General features: G+C 38.7%; 1 protein-coding gene across 18 annotated transcripts; it reads right to left on the bottom strand.

Annotated features, from left to right (window-relative positions):
* Positions 1 to 697: 697 nt before the first annotated feature.
* LOC122040655 (oligopeptide transporter 1-like) lies at positions 698 to 18,906 on the bottom strand. Of its 18 annotated transcripts, XM_042600057.1 has the most exons (12): positions 18,636 to 18,905; positions 18,345 to 18,558; positions 17,475 to 17,585; positions 15,696 to 15,780; positions 15,440 to 15,565; positions 13,669 to 13,776; positions 3,007 to 3,449; positions 2,840 to 2,937; positions 2,170 to 2,742; positions 1,803 to 2,061; positions 1,517 to 1,699; positions 698 to 1,415 (listed from the first exon to the last, which is right to left on the bottom strand). In XM_042600057.1, exons 7-12 carry the CDS (start codon positions 3,436 to 3,438, stop codon positions 795 to 797), a joined length of 2,166 nt encoding a protein of 721 aa, XP_042455991.1. In that variant the 5' UTR covers positions 3,439 to 3,449; positions 13,669 to 13,776; positions 15,440 to 15,565; positions 15,696 to 15,780; positions 17,475 to 17,585; positions 18,345 to 18,558; positions 18,636 to 18,905; the 3' UTR covers positions 698 to 794. The 18 variants fall into 18 exon arrangements, 16 of the variants coding, with proteins under 16 accessions (XP_042455991.1, XP_042455984.1, XP_042455986.1 ...); XM_042600050.1 differs by lacking the exon at positions 15,696 to 15,780 and adding an exon at positions 6,086 to 6,249 and having other exon boundaries at positions 17,000 to 18,558; XM_042600052.1 differs by lacking the exon at positions 15,696 to 15,780 and adding an exon at positions 6,108 to 6,249 and having other exon boundaries at positions 17,000 to 18,558.
* Positions 18,907 to 19,717: the final 811 nt, after the last annotated feature.

Genomic DNA, 19,717 nt, shown 5'->3' with positions numbered 1-19,717 from the left:
TGGATCCGCTATCGGGAACATTAAAGCTGGACGTTGACGCTTGTATTAGTGAGAAATTAAATCATTATGGTGTTGGTGGAGTGATATGGGATTATCATGGAAGGGAGATATGTGGATTTGGAAGGCGCACGCAAACACCACACTCGGTTATAGAAGGTGAAGTCAATGCAATTCACAAAGGACTCTCATTTGCTAATGCTTGGGGCTTAAGCAAACTTTTGGTTGCTTCTGACTCGTTTACATTTGTGCAAGTAGTCATAGATGGTGATGAAAAATTATATTATACGGGAGTCCGAATTTTATAAATTCACAAATTTATTAAGAAAACACAAACTATTTCTCTTGTACATATTAGACGCACAGCAAACTTTACTATCAATCATATAGCTCGTTTTGTTTTTTCTTCCCCTTCACCACATGTCTGGAAGAATGAGGATTTCCCAACTTGCTTGGAAAATATGTAATCTTACATTATTTTATTTAAAATTTTAAGATAGTAATAACATTTATTAATTAATTTTAAAATGAAAAGTAATATTTTAAATATTTAATTCAGAAAAAATTACTTTTATGTAATTTATGTATTTTTTTAATTTCAAATGAATATCTACATTGTTCATTTCATTATGTACCAACTTAGAAATAAAAATGAACTTAGAGCAAAAAAAAAAAAAAAAAATCTAGAAGAGATAGATAATTATCAAATAGAACACGCAGAATTAGAATTAACACTACTTTTTCTCTTCCATCCATCAGGAGTACATTAAATTATTTGAATTTAATGATAAATACAATCACTTGATTACAGGGCATCCTTCAATAACAACGCCCGACGCTGTGGGACATTTTGCCAACGGACAATGATCATTGTCCAGCCCCCACCAATTCACTCCATATACGTCTTGAAATTGAAGAGAGACACTGAGTAGAACAACACAAAATGTAGAACCAACACCAAGTCCAGCTGATAAAACATAATTATATCTCGCCCACCATTTTTTATGTTTTTGAAAGATAAAGTAATTGAAGAATAACCCAATAGCAAACCAACCCCAATAACCCACAAGCCCGCCCAAGGGAAAAGCCGTAGCGGAACTAAATATAATTGGAAAATTGACGAGTGTAATCCATTTCTTTTCAGGGTTTTTGTGTGATAATAACCACAAGGGAATAGGTGCCACGAGTCCAATAAGAGCAAAGATGAAGATTGCCGAGTACATGCCATGAGGATAAAATATCTTACTTGGTCCGACAAGCCCCCATGTTACCCCACTGATGTAGGTTGCTCTCTCACTAGGACATGTCCAAGGACTTCCCTCCGGAAGCAAGTCTGGTTGACAAATATTCTTTATCGAGTGCAACATCCACCATGCTACTCCGAAATCAACAAAGCAGGAACAAATTGCGCTTATAAACTGCACCGTCATCGTATTGAAAAAGACAATTAATTAATTAAATTAATGGTGAAGACAATAATGTAACAAGTAATTAATGAGAGAAAATGAATTTGATTTACCATGATAAAAAATATAATTTTGGGAGGAAGCTTCATGTAGTGTGACAATTTGAAGTTACCTATGACAGCTGCGGCCATTTGATGGGCCTCAGAACCGTATAATTTGAAAGCCATATTGCCTAAAGGTTTGCCTGGATTCAAGTATCCAATGATAACTTCCAATAACAAATCTAATGTAAATCCCTATATGCATTCCACACATAAAGTTACTAGTTAATTAGTCAAGATAATCAACAACAAATTGATTAAATTGATTGTATAGCTAGGTTAGTGCTCACGTACGTACCGAACCAGTAATTGCTTCGAGTGCACATTCCAATGGAAGGAAAAGAAGCACCAAAGCGCATGCCAACAGAACTTCCCAATAACGAAGTTGAATTTGACCTCCAAATCCTTCACACACCAAAATTGCCATTCCGATCATCAGAAGCGATATGGAGGAAAACCACCACTGAGGAACAGATTCATAGTTTTGCTTCATTAGCCTTGCATGCACATCTTGCTCGTCATCTTTATACGCCTTCTTAAATTGATGCCACACTGATCTGCAGATAATCAATCCATATTATCACTACTTGAACTGACTGTTTGGGTGAATTGTTAAGACTACAAATTAAATAATTAATTCAGTAATTAACAAAATGAGTGCGAACCTCCCATAGAAGAGAGCGATATGAGAAATAGTTGACGTGTATAGAGCAAGACTAAACCCTATAGTATAAATCAACGATGTGCTGTAGTACACTTTTGAATAATTACTGTAGGCTTCGCTGTCAAATAAGAGAGTATTTGGATCTACAATTCTAGAGACGTTGTAGTTGTGGCCAGTAGAATCATAGATATTGGTCGAGAAGAGTGGAAATTTTCTGGCCTCGTATGCATTGCTCCAATAAGACCAGGGTAAAATGATGTAAGCGAGTATAATAAACCCGGCCAACATATTGAGTATCACAAATGCAGGAAAAAGCAAAGGATCCCCTAAGAAGCTCGTGATCGTCAACCAATCGAATGAAAGTGATCCGATGGCGAGCCCATTAAACCCAGAGCCAATTTGCTGTGCAGTGATCGAGTCCTTCCATATCCAGCACACAACGGAGAGGCCCGTTATGGAAGGGAAGAAGTAAGAAGGAATGATGGTGTAAGCAAAAGCTGCAACGGAGACTAAAAAAAAGAACTGAAAAACTGATAATTCTCCCTTTGGCCTCTTATCCTTCTCGTGTAATGCTCTGAGAATTAAACAAGAGTAAGACCAACATTATATTTATATATATATCAATAATTTCTTTTAATCAGGAATATAATAACAAGTTAAAATTAACCTACTTGTAAAATGAGATGCTGGGAATAACACCGGGCCACCACATGTACGGTGAATCCACTAAAAATTTTAAGAACATACCGGCAAATCCAAACCCCAAGAACTACAGGATCGAATGCATGCAAATGTTATGAAATTGTATATATATTTTAGAAATAAATTTGGCATGCACCTGAGTCGATATGACCAAGAATAAGGCTGGCCAAAATTGAATTTCTCTATGGTAGAAGATCTTGGCTATACTGATGTTTAAAAAGCCGGGACTCGAAATTGAGTTGACAAGGATGGAGGTGGTGACATGTTCTTTGATATTGAAGGGGCAAGGATTCAGCGAAAAGCTCCACCTTGTGCCCGGGATTCTCACTGATTTCTCCGGCAGAACCTTGGCTAACAGATTCCCCACTATGAGCAGGATGATGTCGATACAAACGGATGATATGCTAATCATCTGCCGCCGGAAAAGGCCAATTCGGAGCAACACCGTCTGCAGGATGCAGAGTGGCATGCCGACAAGCCATGTGCGAAAAGTTAGCACTTGCAGTGTCGGATCATCCATCGGAGGAACTGTCAGTCGCACTTGCTCGATCGGCGAATCGTCGGCCATCTTATTATTACCTGAGAAAATAATTGATCGACATGAAAAATTAATTAGTGTATTATTACTAAGATAAAATTATTAAGATATGCGGCTTTGTTTATAGAATATTGGAAGCATAATACATATGGGAAATAATAGGAAAGAGATTATAGTGATTTCAATATATAATTAATACCCATAGAGTGTTTGTATATGTATATATCAAAAGTGTAGGAGAAATAGGAGGTAATGCAATGCACTGTTAATACTCATCACTCTAAGGAATTTAGAGAGATACAAGAAGAAAATTTTCTAACAAGCTTAATCTCAAAATAAATCTGTCGCCCAACAATACAAAAGATAGCCTTTATAGGCAAGGTTTGGAACAACCCTCCAAGATGAGTCAAAGATGCATTAATGAGATTTATATTTTCTAAGGGCTCATCAAATGAGATTTATAGTTCTTAAGGATTTGTGAAGTATATCGAGTGACTAGTCCTACCTAAGGTTAGGTAAATGAAAGTACTAGCTGGTCTAGAAAGTGAAGACCTAGTTGGAAACTAGGCAGTGGAAGTCCTAGCGGGGCTAGACAGTGAAGACTTAGCTGGGAACTAGACAGTAAAAGTCCTAGCGAGGCTAGGCAATGGAAAACCTAGTTGGGAACTAGGTAATGGAAATTCTAGTGGGGCTAGGTAGTAAAGACCTAGTTGGGAATTAGAAAATGGAAGTCCTAGTGAGGTTAGGCAAGGAAAAAGTCTAAGTGGGTCAAAGGTTGACCAAACAGTTGGTGATTGAAAGTCCAACAAGAAGTTGGCACAAGATGGAAAGTGCAAGTGGTTGACCGGATACTTGGTGAAGAAGCCCTAGCAAGTCAAAATTGACCATATGCTAGGCAACAAGAAGTCCCAATAAGTTAAGGTTGATCGGAGCTTGGACAAAGGAATCCTAAACTCAGATTAAGGGAGTTAGGGTTGGGAAATCAATTAGGGTAATTAATCGACCCATAGTAATCGATTAGGGTAATCGATTGAGAGCATTTTCGCGAGATAATAGAAGGTGCCGAAATCAATTGAGCAATTGATTTAGGCAATGCCAATCAATTAAGATAATCGATTAGGGTCTTTTCGTGAGAGAATAGGTAGTTTGGAAATTGATTAGGCAATTGATTATGAAGCTTTTCTCTCACGGACAGAAGCTTCGAAATTCATTGGCTTAATCGATTAGAAACTGGTAATCGATTGGTATAGCTCGCAAATCAGTTAGTCAACAAAATGAGACATTATGTAGAATTTGAACAATCGAGCTGACATGACAATCAATTAGAGATACACCAATCAAGTAGGAGACACTGAAGGAACCCTAGAAAAGAGGTTCATGGACATTCGAAGACGACGATTCTTAGGAGTCTTGGAGCAAAATATTGTTGCATTTCCACCCACCTAAAGCAAGAAAAGAGCTAGTAACGTAAGGTTCCACAATATAAACTCTAAAGTCATTCTTGATTATATTTTATGTTTACGTTCTTGTTTTCTTGTTGTATTCTCATGCTTGAACTTGTACGAGACTTCTCTGTCTTGTGGACCCTTGGATTAGTCACTTCAAGGAGATAGATATCAAGTAAAATCAAAGGTGTTAGCAATTGAGAATTTTGCTTCAAGTTTTCCACTATAAATTATCATCGAAGAAGCGAGCCGAGCTATTCATCCCCCTCACTCTAGCTAATACTAGTCCAACGAGTTTGCCCTTCATAGGGTCCTATGATCAATTGTTATTAGATGCTTATTATTGTTGCTATCTTGATTTTTTTTTTGTTCTTAGTGACTGCAAGAGGGCTTCATTAAGGGTGTGAAAAAAAATATTAAAAATTTGGTAGACCATACATATTGTATCAAAATGTATTGAGTCATATCAATTTAATGGTATATCAAAAATTTTGGTATGGTATTATACCGTACCAAATTTTTCATTATGGTATTAGCATGAGATTTTAGCCGACCCCACATAGTGGGAAAAGACTTGGTTGTTGTTGTTGTTGTTAGTATCAGTATGAGATTTTATCAAAATTTTCAGTATACGTACCGATATCAAAAATTTACAATAATCAATATGGAATTTATACCATATCGAAAATTCAACATAGTATACCAAATTTTTAGTATACCAAAATTTCGATATGGTAACAGTATGAAATTTTTTTATATCGAACTTTCTGATATAGTATATATGATATGCGATTTAGTATTGGTATATCATATCGAATCACCCCTAAACTCCATAGTGTTTTCATGGAAACTGCATCTCGAGGGGATAGATGAGGATGATATTATATGTATAATATTTATCTATGCAATTTGTTTTTTTTTTAAAAAATCTGTGATTATTGTGCAATGAAATAAAATTATCTTAACTAATATATATAAGGTTGACGGTCAAGAACAATAACTAAACCATTAATAATAGAAGTTGGATCGAAAAGTGTCAAAGAACAATAATGTAAGTTAAGTTTCAATATACTACAACAAGGAGTAACAATCAATAGATAAATACAAACATTAACTAGCATGTATAATTTGGTAGCAAATGAAGGAGATTTTAGATGTTTAGGAGACAAATGAGGAACAATGTGAAGTACTGTAACATACAAAAAATAAAGAAAACGAAACAACAAATTAACCTCTAATCGCTGGCTGGCTTACTGGATATTTTCTCGGTGCATCAATTTGATCCCATCAGACAGAAAGTAGTCTTTGAACGCCTCTAAAAGTGTTGTATATATTATTTACTTCACAATTCTTAGTCAAAATGCATCCAGCTTGAGCACCTTGGCAACCTCCTCCTCTTTAATCATCAATTAATGGCAAAATAAGGGTTATAAGCCTCAGTCCTAAACCTATACCCAGTAATCAAAGACATAGAAACCAAGGGTTGCTAACTAACTCACCAGCAAGCACGCTCGTCCAATATATATATTGAGGTAAGAATTAGAGATTGAACAGATGACAACGATGAAATATAATATTAGTAGACGACGGTGGGGAGCAGAGCTGGTCCTTGCTATTTAAAAGCCTTAATAAAATTATTAATTATTAGCCAATTTTATCCTTCTATCGACTTAAGTAATAATTATTTTAATCTATAAAATTTCGTTTCTAGAAATGAAATAAAGAACCTTTGTAGTTGTGAGATGATTTTTTATTTTAAGAGTTGCTGTTGCGGCCAACGTTAACTTTGATTTCTCAATACAACTGTTCTGATAAACTATTATTTCATATTTAATTCATGTAAATGAGATCATAACTGATAAATTCCCCAAATTACACTTTCACTGCCTATATAATAACCCGAAATTACAATTTCACTGCCTATATAATAACCTGAGATATGAAGTTAAAAATCTATAATTCACCCTCAATTATATTACATTACGAAATGGAATTATTCATTGTCGCTCCTTTATATTCTAATGGTAATCAGTTTACTTCTAATTGCTCTGTTAACAAAAGGACAAATTCTTCAATAGGTCATGGTCGTCTTGTTTGCTGTGGAGGTATAAGGCAAGACTATTATTGGAGTGTAACCAAGAACATTCAATTCTACCCCCACAATAAACAGGATGACCAATAACCTTTTAAAGAATTCTTCCTTCTATTGGTGGAGTCATTAAAAGTAAATTGATAACCAGTAAAATAAAGAGAGCACTGATGAACAATTTCATTTTGTAATGTAATTGAAGGGGGCTTGTAGGTGTTTAACTTCACCTCTCCAGGTACTATATAAAGGAAGAAATCTGGGACAGAAAAACCATTGCAGCGTCCTGCTACAGATTGAAGCCCCGGACGCAATCATGATAAGGTTAGATCTCTCCTTTAACTCTGTTCCTTGATTTTTCTCCCATTTTCTTCATTGGAACAGATTTCCAGATATGATTTTACATATCATCAAAAGAAAAATCCTTGATTTTCTCTTCTCGATCCATTTACCGTCTTATTTTCCTCAGATCTGCGAGAGAAGCCGACCAAAGATGGATATTGCTTCCGGGTCCGGCAACAAGAGGACATCTTTCTTCGAATCTGGCTTTCATCTTATTTTCTACTGTTTGGCCTTTCTTTGATTCGGCGATGGGTTTTATCTACCTGGAAGCTACCCTAACGAGTATCCGGTTGGAGAGGTCCTACCAGCTGCCGGTGAAGATCAACTCACTTACCTCCATCGAGACTGAGCTTCCTTTCAGCTACTACAATCTTCCATTCTGCTGTCCTCAAGATGGAATTAAGGATAACACTGAGAATCTTGAGGAGCTCCTAATGAGAGACGGATCTAAGCAGGGCTGGACTGACAACCCTGTTCTGGATCCGTCTCTAGTTCCTTGTACGAATGATCTAACATTGCAAGTGTTAACATTCCACATATGGATTCTTGGTGTTCCACTCTGCATCGAATATTTTTTGTTTGATTCTAGAATTTTTTTTGGTGATTTACTATGTTTACTGAAGACTAAAGTAAATCATTCAATAGGAAGGTTTAGCTAATAGAGACTTATTTATGGCTCTTGAGGACATTGACAATGGCTTCCTTCAAAGCATTGGTATTTATTTAGTGATACAGCGCATCCTGATAGAGGACGTGGTAGTCAGAAGTCAAGGGGATATGGCAGTCAGAAGTCAAGGAGAGGATGTGACAATCAACAGATGGGGTAGTACTGATAGGTGGCATCAGCCATATAACGCCAGGCCTGGATTTACATATCGAGATCTCAGGTCTGCGACATGAAGCACAATTAGGGAAAGTATTTCCCAAGGCAGGACCTCCGATCGAGGCACCCATAATTGGAATGCGGGATGGGGCCCAGATAATGCCTGACCTGCTCTACTTTGTCGGGTTTTCGCAGCTCAATTATATCCAAGCCTAGTTCTTCAATTGCCGATCATCTTGAACTTTGCATGTGCGTACACGGTCGGGAAGGCGCTACCTGTCAGAGAATAACTGCTACATGACAGAGAATATGTCGATGGTCTGTGGTCCCCTGTCAGCAGAAGCCTCCTCTAGTCTATCAGAGAGTGCCACACGTCATCCATCGCTAGACAGCGCCTGACACGCAACATTCCCTAGCACTCGTCAGATTCAAGAAGTACGCATTGTCATATAAAAAGGGAAGTTCTCTCCCTTACGGAGGTACGCACATCCTTTCTGACTTATCTTTCACTTCTTTCTTGCTTCGTACACTGTTCTTCTAGAGAAAAAGTATCTGACTTGAGCATCGGAGGGTCTGCTCCGGGGACTTTTTCCCTAGTTTCTGGCCTCTAACGTTCTGTGGGTTTGTCTGAGTGTACGCAGAATTCAAGTACCACCAGTTAGGTCATCCGCAGGAGGAGGGCCACGTGAGAGTCCGTACTTCCAGGTGAAGTCAAAAAAGGCATCCCAGTCACTCCTCCGTTAACCCCGTCAACAATTAGTCCGGCCTTCGTCTGACTCAGATTCTAGACGGGATCAATTTGGCGTTGTCTATGGGAACACATTTACCTGTTCTGGACCGTGAAGATGGAGGAGATCGACAGAATCAACGTAACCATGACGGCAGGAGAGTACAAACTATTTAAGGAGGCTAAGAAGCGAGCGACTTCCGAGAAACAAACCACCACTTCAAGACCCTATAACATGTCGGCCGTCTCCAAAGACCTGACCCATGCTTCTGATAGAGGGTCTAAGAGGAAGCAGCTTGAAGAATTTTCTTCAGCTTTCTTTCGGGAGCCGGGGCAAGACTATTGCCACAAGGGCCCAGGGGGATATCATAAAAAAGAGCAGCTGCAAGCTTCCATGGCGGAAAGCTCCCCGCCCAGGGAGTCGAAGAAGGGGAAGGTCATAGTCCTCAGGGAGGAACCCCGGGAAGAGTCAGATGAACAAGTGCCCTTTTCTCTAAGGGTACTTGAGGAGAAGTTGTCGAAGGGGTACAAGCCCTCAACTATCAGAGAATATGATGGCAACAAAGATTCGGAGGATCATCTTCGTAAGCTCAGGAACGTTGCTCTGTTACATCAGTATAGCGACGCCATAAAGTGCCAAGTATTCTTGAACACTCTGTCTGGCTCGGTACAGAAATTGTTTGATGGATTGTCGAATGGATCCATCACTTGTTTCCACGATTTCAAGACTGTCTTTCTGTATCACTTCGCCAGTAGCAGGAAGTATCAGAAGACAGACTATTGTCTTTTCGCCCTCAAGCAGGGGCCGATTGAGCCCTTGAGAAGCTATATTAAACGATTCAACTAGGTGGTTCAGGACGTCCCATCCGCTACCTTAGAAATATTGATGAGCACCTTCTCCCATGGTCTGGTAGAAGGGGAGTTCTTTCGAAACCTCATCCGAAATCCAGTAAAGAACTTCGATGAGATGTTGGGAAAAGGCGCTAGTTACATCAATGTAGAAGAGGCTCAAGAGGCTCGCAGAAAAACATACAAGGTGCTTACTTCTATCAATAAGACGGAGAAGAGACCATCCCAACCGCCAGCTCAGTCTCTTCCCCGCGCCCGGGATATTCGACCGCATTTCCCTCCCGGTCATGATGCAAGGTCAGCCCAACGTGTGGCCGCTGTCCAAGCCCCCAGGCCTGGTCCGTGGGGTCCACGCTACTACACTTACCATCGATCTCACACTCATGCCACCAACGATTGCTTCTAGTTCGCCCACGACTCCCGGTGCGCAACAGAGCTGGGCCTCCCTCCGCCTGAGCTTGCTCCTCAGGTTCAGAGGCTGGTAGATGGCCAACGTGTCACAGCTGCTCAGGCAGGAAGACCCCAGCCAGACCAGGCTGGGCAAGGTATTCGGCAACATGGTCGCAGTCAGAAGCAAGGAGAAGCCCGGGAGGAGGAGAACCGGGACAACGCTGTCATCCGAGATATTGGTATGATCTCCGAAGGACCCACCGATGGAGATTCTACTAGAGCCCGAAAATCTCAGGGGAATCAATTGGAGGTGCATGTCATAGGATGCAGCCAAGAGTAGGCTGCTGGGCCCATTATCAGTTTTGGGCCGCAAGATTTGGAAGGATTGTAGATTCCACATGATGATGCCCTCATCATTAAGGCCATTATAGCCAACAGCCGCGTGGCAAGGGTTTTCGTGGATACCGGAAGCTCTGTCAATGTGTTGTTCAAAAATACATTCGAAGCATGCAAATTGAGGCCAGTGAGCTCCAACCTATGGCTACTTCATTGTATGTCTTTATCGGCAATGAAGTACGACCCTTGGGTCAGATCAAGCTGGCCATATCTTTAAGAAACGAGCCCCTAGTAAGGACGCAGAGGAGTACCTTCATAGTGGTGGATTCGCCATCCTCATACAACGTCATCTTGGGAAGACCAGCACTATATGAGTTCAGAGCGGCATCTCTACTTTCCATCAGAAGATTAAGTTCTCTGTGGGAGACCAGGTCGGGGAAGTCAGGGGTGAGCAATTGGTCTCCCGCAGGTGTTACATAGACATGGTGAGGGTGGAGACCCGCAAAGCTCAAAGAACTCAGGATGGTGGGATACACGTCATTCAGGAGGAGCCTTTGCCTACCACGGAGGAGAACATCCCTTGGGAGGAGGTCCAGCTCTATCCTGATCGACCAGAAAGCCATCAGATGGATTCAAAGGAAACCTGGAGGATCTATGTAGACGGGTCATCCACTCAGTAAGGCAGTGGGGTGGGCATCCTTTTGACATCTCCCCAAGAGGATATACTGCAACTGACCGTGCGATTGAATTTTAGCGCCACAAATAATGAGACAGAATATGAAGCGCTGTTGGTGGGATTGCAGGCAGCTCGACATGTAGGTGTCGCTCGGGTAATTGTTTATTCAGACTCTCAATTGGTAGCGCAGCAGATAGCCAACAACTTCGAAGTCAATAGTGACAAGCTGCAATTATACCGGGAGGCCTATGAGAAAATGAAAGAAAGTTTCCAAGAGGTCACGGTAGCTAAAATTCCCCGAATATATAATCAAAGGGCTGATGAATTAGCCAAAATGGCTAGCTCTTTAACCACTTGGGTACTGGATAAGTCTATAGCTCAGACCTTCCTAATATCTCAAGTAGATTTGCAGAACAATAGAGGGGAGCCGATTGATTGGAGGGCACTGATGATTAGTTACCTTCGGCAAGGCATCTTACCAGTTAACCCAGAAGAAGCCCGACTGGTCAAGAAGAAAGCTCATTCATATACCATGATCGGAGATCAATTGTACAAGCAAATATTCTCTAGGTCGCTGCTCAAATGTTTGGGGACGGAGGAGGTAGAGCATGCTTTACAAGAAATACATCGAGGGTGGTGTGGTAACCATGCTGGAGGAAGAACACTGGGCTCGAAAAATATTGCTGACCGGGTATTTCTGGCCTACTTTGCATAAGGATGCTCAACGACTGGTAAACGTTTGCCTTTCTTGCCAGAAGCATCAAAATCTGACTCACCGACCAACCGAAGCCTTAAAAACCTCCATAGTTTCATGCCCCTTCGATCAATAGGGCATGGATATTGTAGGACCCTTTCCGATGGCACCGGGTCAGAAGTGATTTTTACTCGTGGCAGTGGACTACTCCAAGTGGGTGGAAGCGGAAGCCTTGGCCAGGATTACTGAAGGGGCCGCTATTCAATTCTTGTGGAGAAATATCCTCTATCGATTTGGAATACCACACCGAGTAATTTCAGATAATGGAAGGTAATTTCAAGGTCGCAGGATCCGAGCCTGGTGTCAAGGATTCAGAATAATTCAGGCCTTCACATCCGTGGCATATCCTAAGAGCAATGGGTAGACGGAGGTCACTAACAGAGAGATAGTTCGAGGGTTGAAAGTCAAGCTACATCATGTAGGAGGCGATTGGGCAAAAGAGCTTCCCAGCATCCTCTGGGCTTATCGCACAACTCCTCGGGAAAGCACGGGACTTACTCCATTTCATCTAGTCTATAGAAATGAAGCAGTGGTGTCTGTAGAGGCTGGGGTACCCTCCATCAGAAGGATGTTGTACGATGAAGGAAATGCCGAGCGACGACTTGCGAAGATGGATTTTAAAAGCAAAATTCATGAGCAGGTAGCGGCCAGGTTAGAGGCTTACCAGTAGAGGATGCGTCAGAACTATGATAGGCGAGTGATCTCGCGGTTCTTTGGAGAAGGGGACTTAGTATGGAAGCGGGCGAAGCATGTAGGAGAGGTAACCAAACTAGCTCCTCAGTGGGACGGGTCGTATAAAATTATTAAGAAGTTAGCGTCAGGTGCCTATTACTCTAGCTCGGGTGTCGAAGTTGTTCTCCATCAAAAGCAACAAAGCTATTATTTTTTCATAGTAGTTTTTGCATTACTACCAGGGTTACTTATTTTGTATCTTATTAGAGAATCTATTTTGCTTTGGCATGTTACAAATAAAGGATTTCTACATAAGAAGTATAACCAACATATTGACAGGAATATGCAGAAAACTTCATACTGGTGAGCTTTTTGATTATATGTTAGATCTTCACTTATAGTCTTTTTAACTATTAATGTTGTTTCTCAAATGGCCATCTAGTAATTCTCATGCACATATAATAGCCAGTAGTAAATTTTCACGATACCAGATCAATGTACAAAGAAGTCGTTTTAGGTGGTGATGTTTGGGATCTTTTTAGACGAGATAATGATTTACATGAACAATCCAATGGAATATTATGAAAAACTAGTTGCATTTGTTCAGGTAATCTATGTATAATACACTCTTTTGTCTATTATGAATTTAAGTTTTTCTTGCACATTTTACATAATGATTTGTTAGTTTTGTGATTCTAATATTTCATAATATGTGCTTGCTTAGTGTATACATTTTTCAGGATCTCCTAGGGCTGGTAAAACACTTTTTGCAAGAACCCTCTCAAAAGAGCGTGTAATGTCTTTTGTATTTGCCTCTGATGTTGAATTAACTGATACCCCTTTGCAAGGTAGGAAATCACCTCAAATATTATATACTGATCCTAGAATTAATTGAGATGCAGATCTTAAGCTGTGCAAACGCACAAAGGAAATTTTTAAAAAGCAAATTGCATAGATCAATATTATAACACACTGTCATCCTCATACATTTCATCACGACTCATACATGCCAAATAAAAACAAAAGGAACAGTACACACAGTTAATAGATAAAGATAAACATGTTAATAGATAATCCAAGTAAACTTTCTAAAGTTTACGATAACTACCACCTACTTTAATTGATAATTAAAATAAGGATGTAGAATGACATCATATTACCTTGGTTTGTTCATAGTTTGAAACCAAAAACATAACAACATCTTTTAATCCTAATGTTGCAACAGTGAGGATCACTAAGCAGCTCTCTTGCGCCTGCGGATTGAGTTGCTGTCAAAAACCACAGGAGAAAAGTGAAAAGTATCAATAGTAGCATCTTCATATTTATCGTGCAAGTTGGATGGTGTGTTTTCCGATCAATGCAAATAAACTGGTTATATAGAGTCATACATAGTTATATAAATTAATTTTTTATTTACTTTTTTAAGTCCATCTAAGGACTGACATCCTTTAATTAATTGCCTTGGTTTGTTCATAGTTTGAAACCATGAACATCTTTTAATCCTGATGTTGCAACAGTGAGGATCACTAAGCAGCTCTCTTATGTCTGCGGATTGAGTTGCTGCCAAAAACCACGGAGAAAAGTGAAAAGCTTCAATAGTAGTATCTTCATCTTTATCGTGCAAGTTGGATGGTGCGTTTTCCGATCAATGTAAATAAACTGGTTATATAGAGTCACACATAGTTATATACAATTTTAATTAATTAATTAATTATTTTTTTTAAGTCCATCTAAGGACTGACATCCTTTAATTAATTGTTTGTTACTTCATCTAACGAATGACACAATTCAACTGCATTTAATTGAATTAGACAAAAGCGTATTAATTATATTAACCATGTTACTTTTGTTCTAAAGTAGTTTTTAATTAATTAATTTTTTAATAATCTAAATTTTATCTATTAAATATTTTATTTTTGTAAAAATAACTTTAAAAAAATTATTAAACTAATTTCGTCTGCAGCATATCATAGCTCTCTCTATATAATCATCATACCTGCTCGACCAATTCCAAGCGCCTCGAGTACTTGTAGTGTACAGGCACGGACAAAAAGTTGGCACGGACACAAAGTTGCACAGGTATGATGATTATATATAGAGAGAGCGCGGTATGATCTGCTTATGAATTAGTTTAATAAATATTTTTTAAAGTTATTTTTATAAAAATAAAATATTTAATAGATAAAATTTAGATTATTAAAAAAATTAATTAATTAAAAACTACTTCAGAAAAAAATAACATAGTTGATATAATTAATAAGCTTTGGTTGGATTCAATTAAATGCAATTAAATTGTGTCATTCCTTAGATGGAGTAACAAACAATTAATTAAAAGATGTTAGTCTTTAGATGAACTTAAAAAAAAAGTAAATAAAAAATTAATTAAAATTTTATACAACTATGTATGACTATATAACATGTTTATTTGCATTGATCGGAAAGCACACCATCCAACTTGCACGATGAAGATGCTACTGTTGATGCTTTTCACTTTTCTCCTGTAATTTTTGGCAGCAACTCAATCCGCAAACGCAAGAGAGATGCTTAGTGATCCTCGCTGTTGCAACATCAAGATTAAAAGATGTTATGTTCATGGTTTCAAAAGATGAACAAACTAAGGTAATATGAAGTCATTCTACATCCTTATTTTAATTATCAATTAAAGTAGATAATAGCTATGGTAAACTTTAGAAAGTTTACTTGGATTATCTATTAACATGTTTATCTTTATCTATTAACCGTGTGTAGTGTTCCTTTTGTTTTTATTTGGCATGTATGAGTCGTGATGAGATGTATGAGGATGACAGTATGTTATAATAATGATATATGCAATTTGCTTTTTAAAAATTTCCTTTGTGTGTTTGCACAGCTCAAGATCCGCATCTCAATTAATTCTGAGATCAGTATATAATATTCGAGGTGATTTCCTACCTTGCAAACGGGTATCAGTGAATTCGACACCAGAGGCAAATACAAAAAGGCATTGCACTCTCCTTTGAGAGGGTTCTTTACAAAAAGTGTTTTACCCGTCCTAGGAGGTCCTGAAAAATGTAAACCCTACGCAAGCACATATTATGAAGTATTAGAATCACAAGTAGAAATCACAAAACTAACAAATCATTATGTAAAATGTGTAAGAAAAATTTAAATTCATAATAGACAAAAGAGTGTATTCTACATAACTTACCCGAACAAATGCAACTTGTTTTTTATAATATTCCATTGGATTGTTTATGTAAACCCAGAGGGAAACCAATAACGAGTTGACACATCTGTGATGACAAATCGACATAGACACATTCAGATTATTTGACTCAAATAAATCAATTTAGTAATTTCCTATTTTATCCCAAATTCAATATTAATGTGCAGTCTGACACATACTTCTTTGGCTACTTGACACGGCAACTCATATCCTAACCATGGCCTGCATAAACTGAGCCCGCATAACTCACAATCTAAATTTAAAATTTTTAATTTTTTTATTTTTTTTTATGGACTCGTCAGTTGGCCCGCCTATCCAATCTTGGGATGGATTGGATTGAGGATTTGCTAGCCAGTCAGGATGGCAGGTCGTCTCGTCTCAGCCCACTAAATGATGAGTTTTTAATGGACCAACCCACCATGGACCGTCTAACAACTCTAAATCCACCCCTATCAGAGATGGCAAAATCAAATTCACATGCAATAATATGCTTAGTGCACAAGTTATTATAATGTAAAAATTTGTGCACATTTTTACTTCATTTAGAGGGGCGACCATTGTGGACGCCCCTCAGAATGAAAATGATTCGGGCGAAGTGATCTGGTGGGTGCCTTAGCTTGTGAGGGTCGTGCGCACTAACAAGCCTCTATATACATATATAGTAAATACAATGCTAATAGATTGTTGTCCTTAAATTAATAATATGCTAATAGATGGGGTTGCTAAAAGCTTAAAGAATCAACGAGTTACTATAATCTATGAAATCTAGAATATTGATGGGGTTGCAAGCTGGATGCTTAACATATTAATAAGGAGTTGCTAGAATCTAGCAAAATCTGAAACTTGAGACATGAAGGAGTTGTGTGTTGGATTCTTGAATCTTGATCTAGTTATTGAAATCATGATGGAGTTGTTGGATGAAGACAAGACATCAAAGACGACGATAAAGGAATATTTTGGTATTAATTTGTAAATTGAACCCCTCCTAGTTATTTTGTCAACGGATTGTAGTCATTTTTCCTTCTTTTTGATATACGAGTTGAAAAATACTAATCTTTTGCTAGCCTTTATGACATCAATAAAAATCTAGCATGAATACATGGTAAATGTAGTACATTATCATCCCTGCATAGCATAATTTTATTCTATGTTTGCCACAAGAATAGAAGGGAGAAATCTACTAAAACATAATTAATTGTAATGATACGATAAACAATATAATGATAAGAAGACAAAAAACATAACTAGTAAAAAAATGAGAAAAGTCGGAAGAGAATTGGGTGTACTATGGCAGAGACAAGCAGGGAGGGGAGCTTGGTGCCGCAGCGCCTGAGGGGTGGAAGATTGGCTAGTGAGCATGACAAGATCTAGTCATACACTCAATTCCATGCCAGCTTTTGGTGCTGACACTCAATGCTACCTACTGAAAAGATCTAGTCATACAAGAAAACTTAATTGTTTGAAACTTTAGTGAGCATGAAGGGAGCCATCGTAGTTAAATTTTAGCATCAAATTTGTAATCTAGAGAGAATTGCAAATCATGCGATACAAAGAAACTGCACAACCAGCTTTCAGAAATGAGCATAAAGTGACATCTTTGAACAAGTACCTACCAATAGCACTAATATATGGAAAAATTTGATCATAATATTAGACTACGGCAATCTCACGGTAAATAATTAGCTGAATCAAATCATACATTATAAGATCTTATGCAACATTGAAAGAATGGTATAAATTGTGAAATCCAATGGCTCAAACCTGCATGCAGCAATATGGCTGCTAAGCAGCCATTTGTTGTGGCAGCGAACAGTTGTAGTGCTTCAACCAGTTTGTTTTTTGGAAAATCACAAAATTATTTGGTGTGACCTCCTATAATATTGATATTCAGAATCCAAAATTTCCCATAAAATCAAGAACTGTCAAGGATAGAGGAGATGCTCAGACCTGGAAACATATGAAATTAGGTGCATATTGTTCGATGAGATTACCAAGAGCTTTCATTCGCCCATGGAGTTCCAAATCCTCATGGAACCAGACATAGTAGCTTGATATTTTGATCAAGCTCCTACTTGTGTTCATAGTGATATTTCCCGTAGTAAGAGCATTAGCAGTATCCGACTCAAATAATCATAGCTATTGAAAACAAAGTGACTAAGAATGAAGAACTTAGTAGCGAGAGTGATGATCTGAAGACATTTGTCTCCTAGGTAAAAAATTGAACACATGCTACTAAGGTAGATTCTAAAAATATACTTTAAAAACTCACTGCATATTTTAGGAAACCTAAGCAACTTTAAAAATTTAATTTAATCCTTAAAGTCTTCTTCCCACACAATCTACCCAATCTCCAAATTACAAAATCACAAGCATCCACCAAAAAATTCACTTAGAAAGAAAACACAATACTCATTGTGAATATTATTGACTATGATTCGGAAGATATCTTCGTCTGAATCCTTCTTTCTACTCCAACTAGAAACATGCCAAGAACATAAATAACAACTTATCCAACTTACGAGGTCGACGTTGCACAAAAAAGATGCGGAGTACCCAAATAATTCAATCGACTACGCACCGACTAGAGCGAAGCAAAAAATCAAGACTTTCCAAGTATAAAGAAAAACAAACCTAAGGATAGGGTCACGGTTTGCTGTTCCTGCTGATCTCCGACCACTCTAGGTAGCTTCTGTGATGCAGCATCGGAGTAGATTTGGACAGAGCCAGGCGAAGCAGGGCGCTGGGTGTCGCGGCGCCGGAGGGGGCGGAAGATGCAGTCAATGGCGGGATCGGCGATCTTGCTGCAGGGTTCGGGCTGCAACTAGGCGAGGCGAGGCGAGAAGCCCTGGAAGAGGGCAAGATGTAAGATCTTGATTCAGTGTAGGTAAATGCGTACTGTGCTGCTGAGCGAGGGTCATCCACCGGTACGAGTATTTAGCCCCGGTGACTCTGGACTGGGCCGAGTCCTTCCTCCTCCGCCTCTTGTCGGAGATCTACTTCCTCAACTCGGTGGACCAGAGCTTGAGGGTCGGCCATTTGAACGAAGCGCTACGAACCTTAGCTCCCTTCTCCCTCGCGCGCCATCCAGTTCACCGATTGGCGGTCGAACATCGTCAGTAGTTTCTTGTAGGAGCGGAACGTATCCCTGTATCCCATCCGGTCCGTCCCATACTAGTTCGGGTGCTGTGATTTATCTCTCTCACGATTGCCGTGGGTCCGGTTGATGGGGGCTCTGGGGGCTGCAATTGTAAGAGCGGAACGGATAGGTTTCGACGAGCAGTCCGAAGGTGGAGCCCTCGTTGAAGGTGAACGCCAGATCGTATTCGTTGTCGGGGATGTTGAGGTCTTGATGATCTTGGTCTTGATGTCGTACACTGCCGTGTCTTTGGTTAACGCTACCTAACAACATTAAGACTATTGTTTCAAAAAAAAATACTCATTTATTTCATTTAATTAATCATTAAAATATTTTAACATTACAAATAATATATGATTCTATATATTAATTTTATTTTTTTTAAGTTGACATCCTATATCCAATGATCCGATTTGAAAATTACAAAAATGACATACTTGATACGGTAACTTGATGATTGATTGGTAGAAGACTTTTTACTTTACGGGAAAATTTTCTTTCAATTCTGTACATACGAAGATAAGTCAACAAAACGTCAGCACCTAGAAACTAGGGCGAGTCTCTAGCGAAGATTCTTTGATGTTTAAATTAGTACAAATTCGGACGAGTGCATGAAAAGCAGTAGAGAACATGCGCGTAAGAATATATTACAGATGTTCAGATAATGTACCTTCACCATAGAGAGGACTCCCCTTTATATATCACCTCATATAACCTTCACAATCATGAGATGTGTGTCAGAGTTTGTTAGGTAATGTACAATAATTATTCGAAAATCCTTCCCTTTACCTACATATATATCTCTTTTATCTTTTATAATGTATGCTCTTGCTAAGGTTGTTGAGAGAATATGTTGTTATAAATGGTT

This window comes from Zingiber officinale, chromosome 2A (assembly GCF_018446385.1).
Source record: "Zingiber officinale cultivar Zhangliang chromosome 2A, Zo_v1.1, whole genome shotgun sequence".
NCBI lineage: Eukaryota > Viridiplantae > Streptophyta > Magnoliopsida > Zingiberales > Zingiberaceae > Zingiber > Zingiber officinale.
The sequence above is the reverse complement of the archived record's forward strand: the minus strand, read 5'-3'. Positions and strand labels throughout refer to the sequence as shown.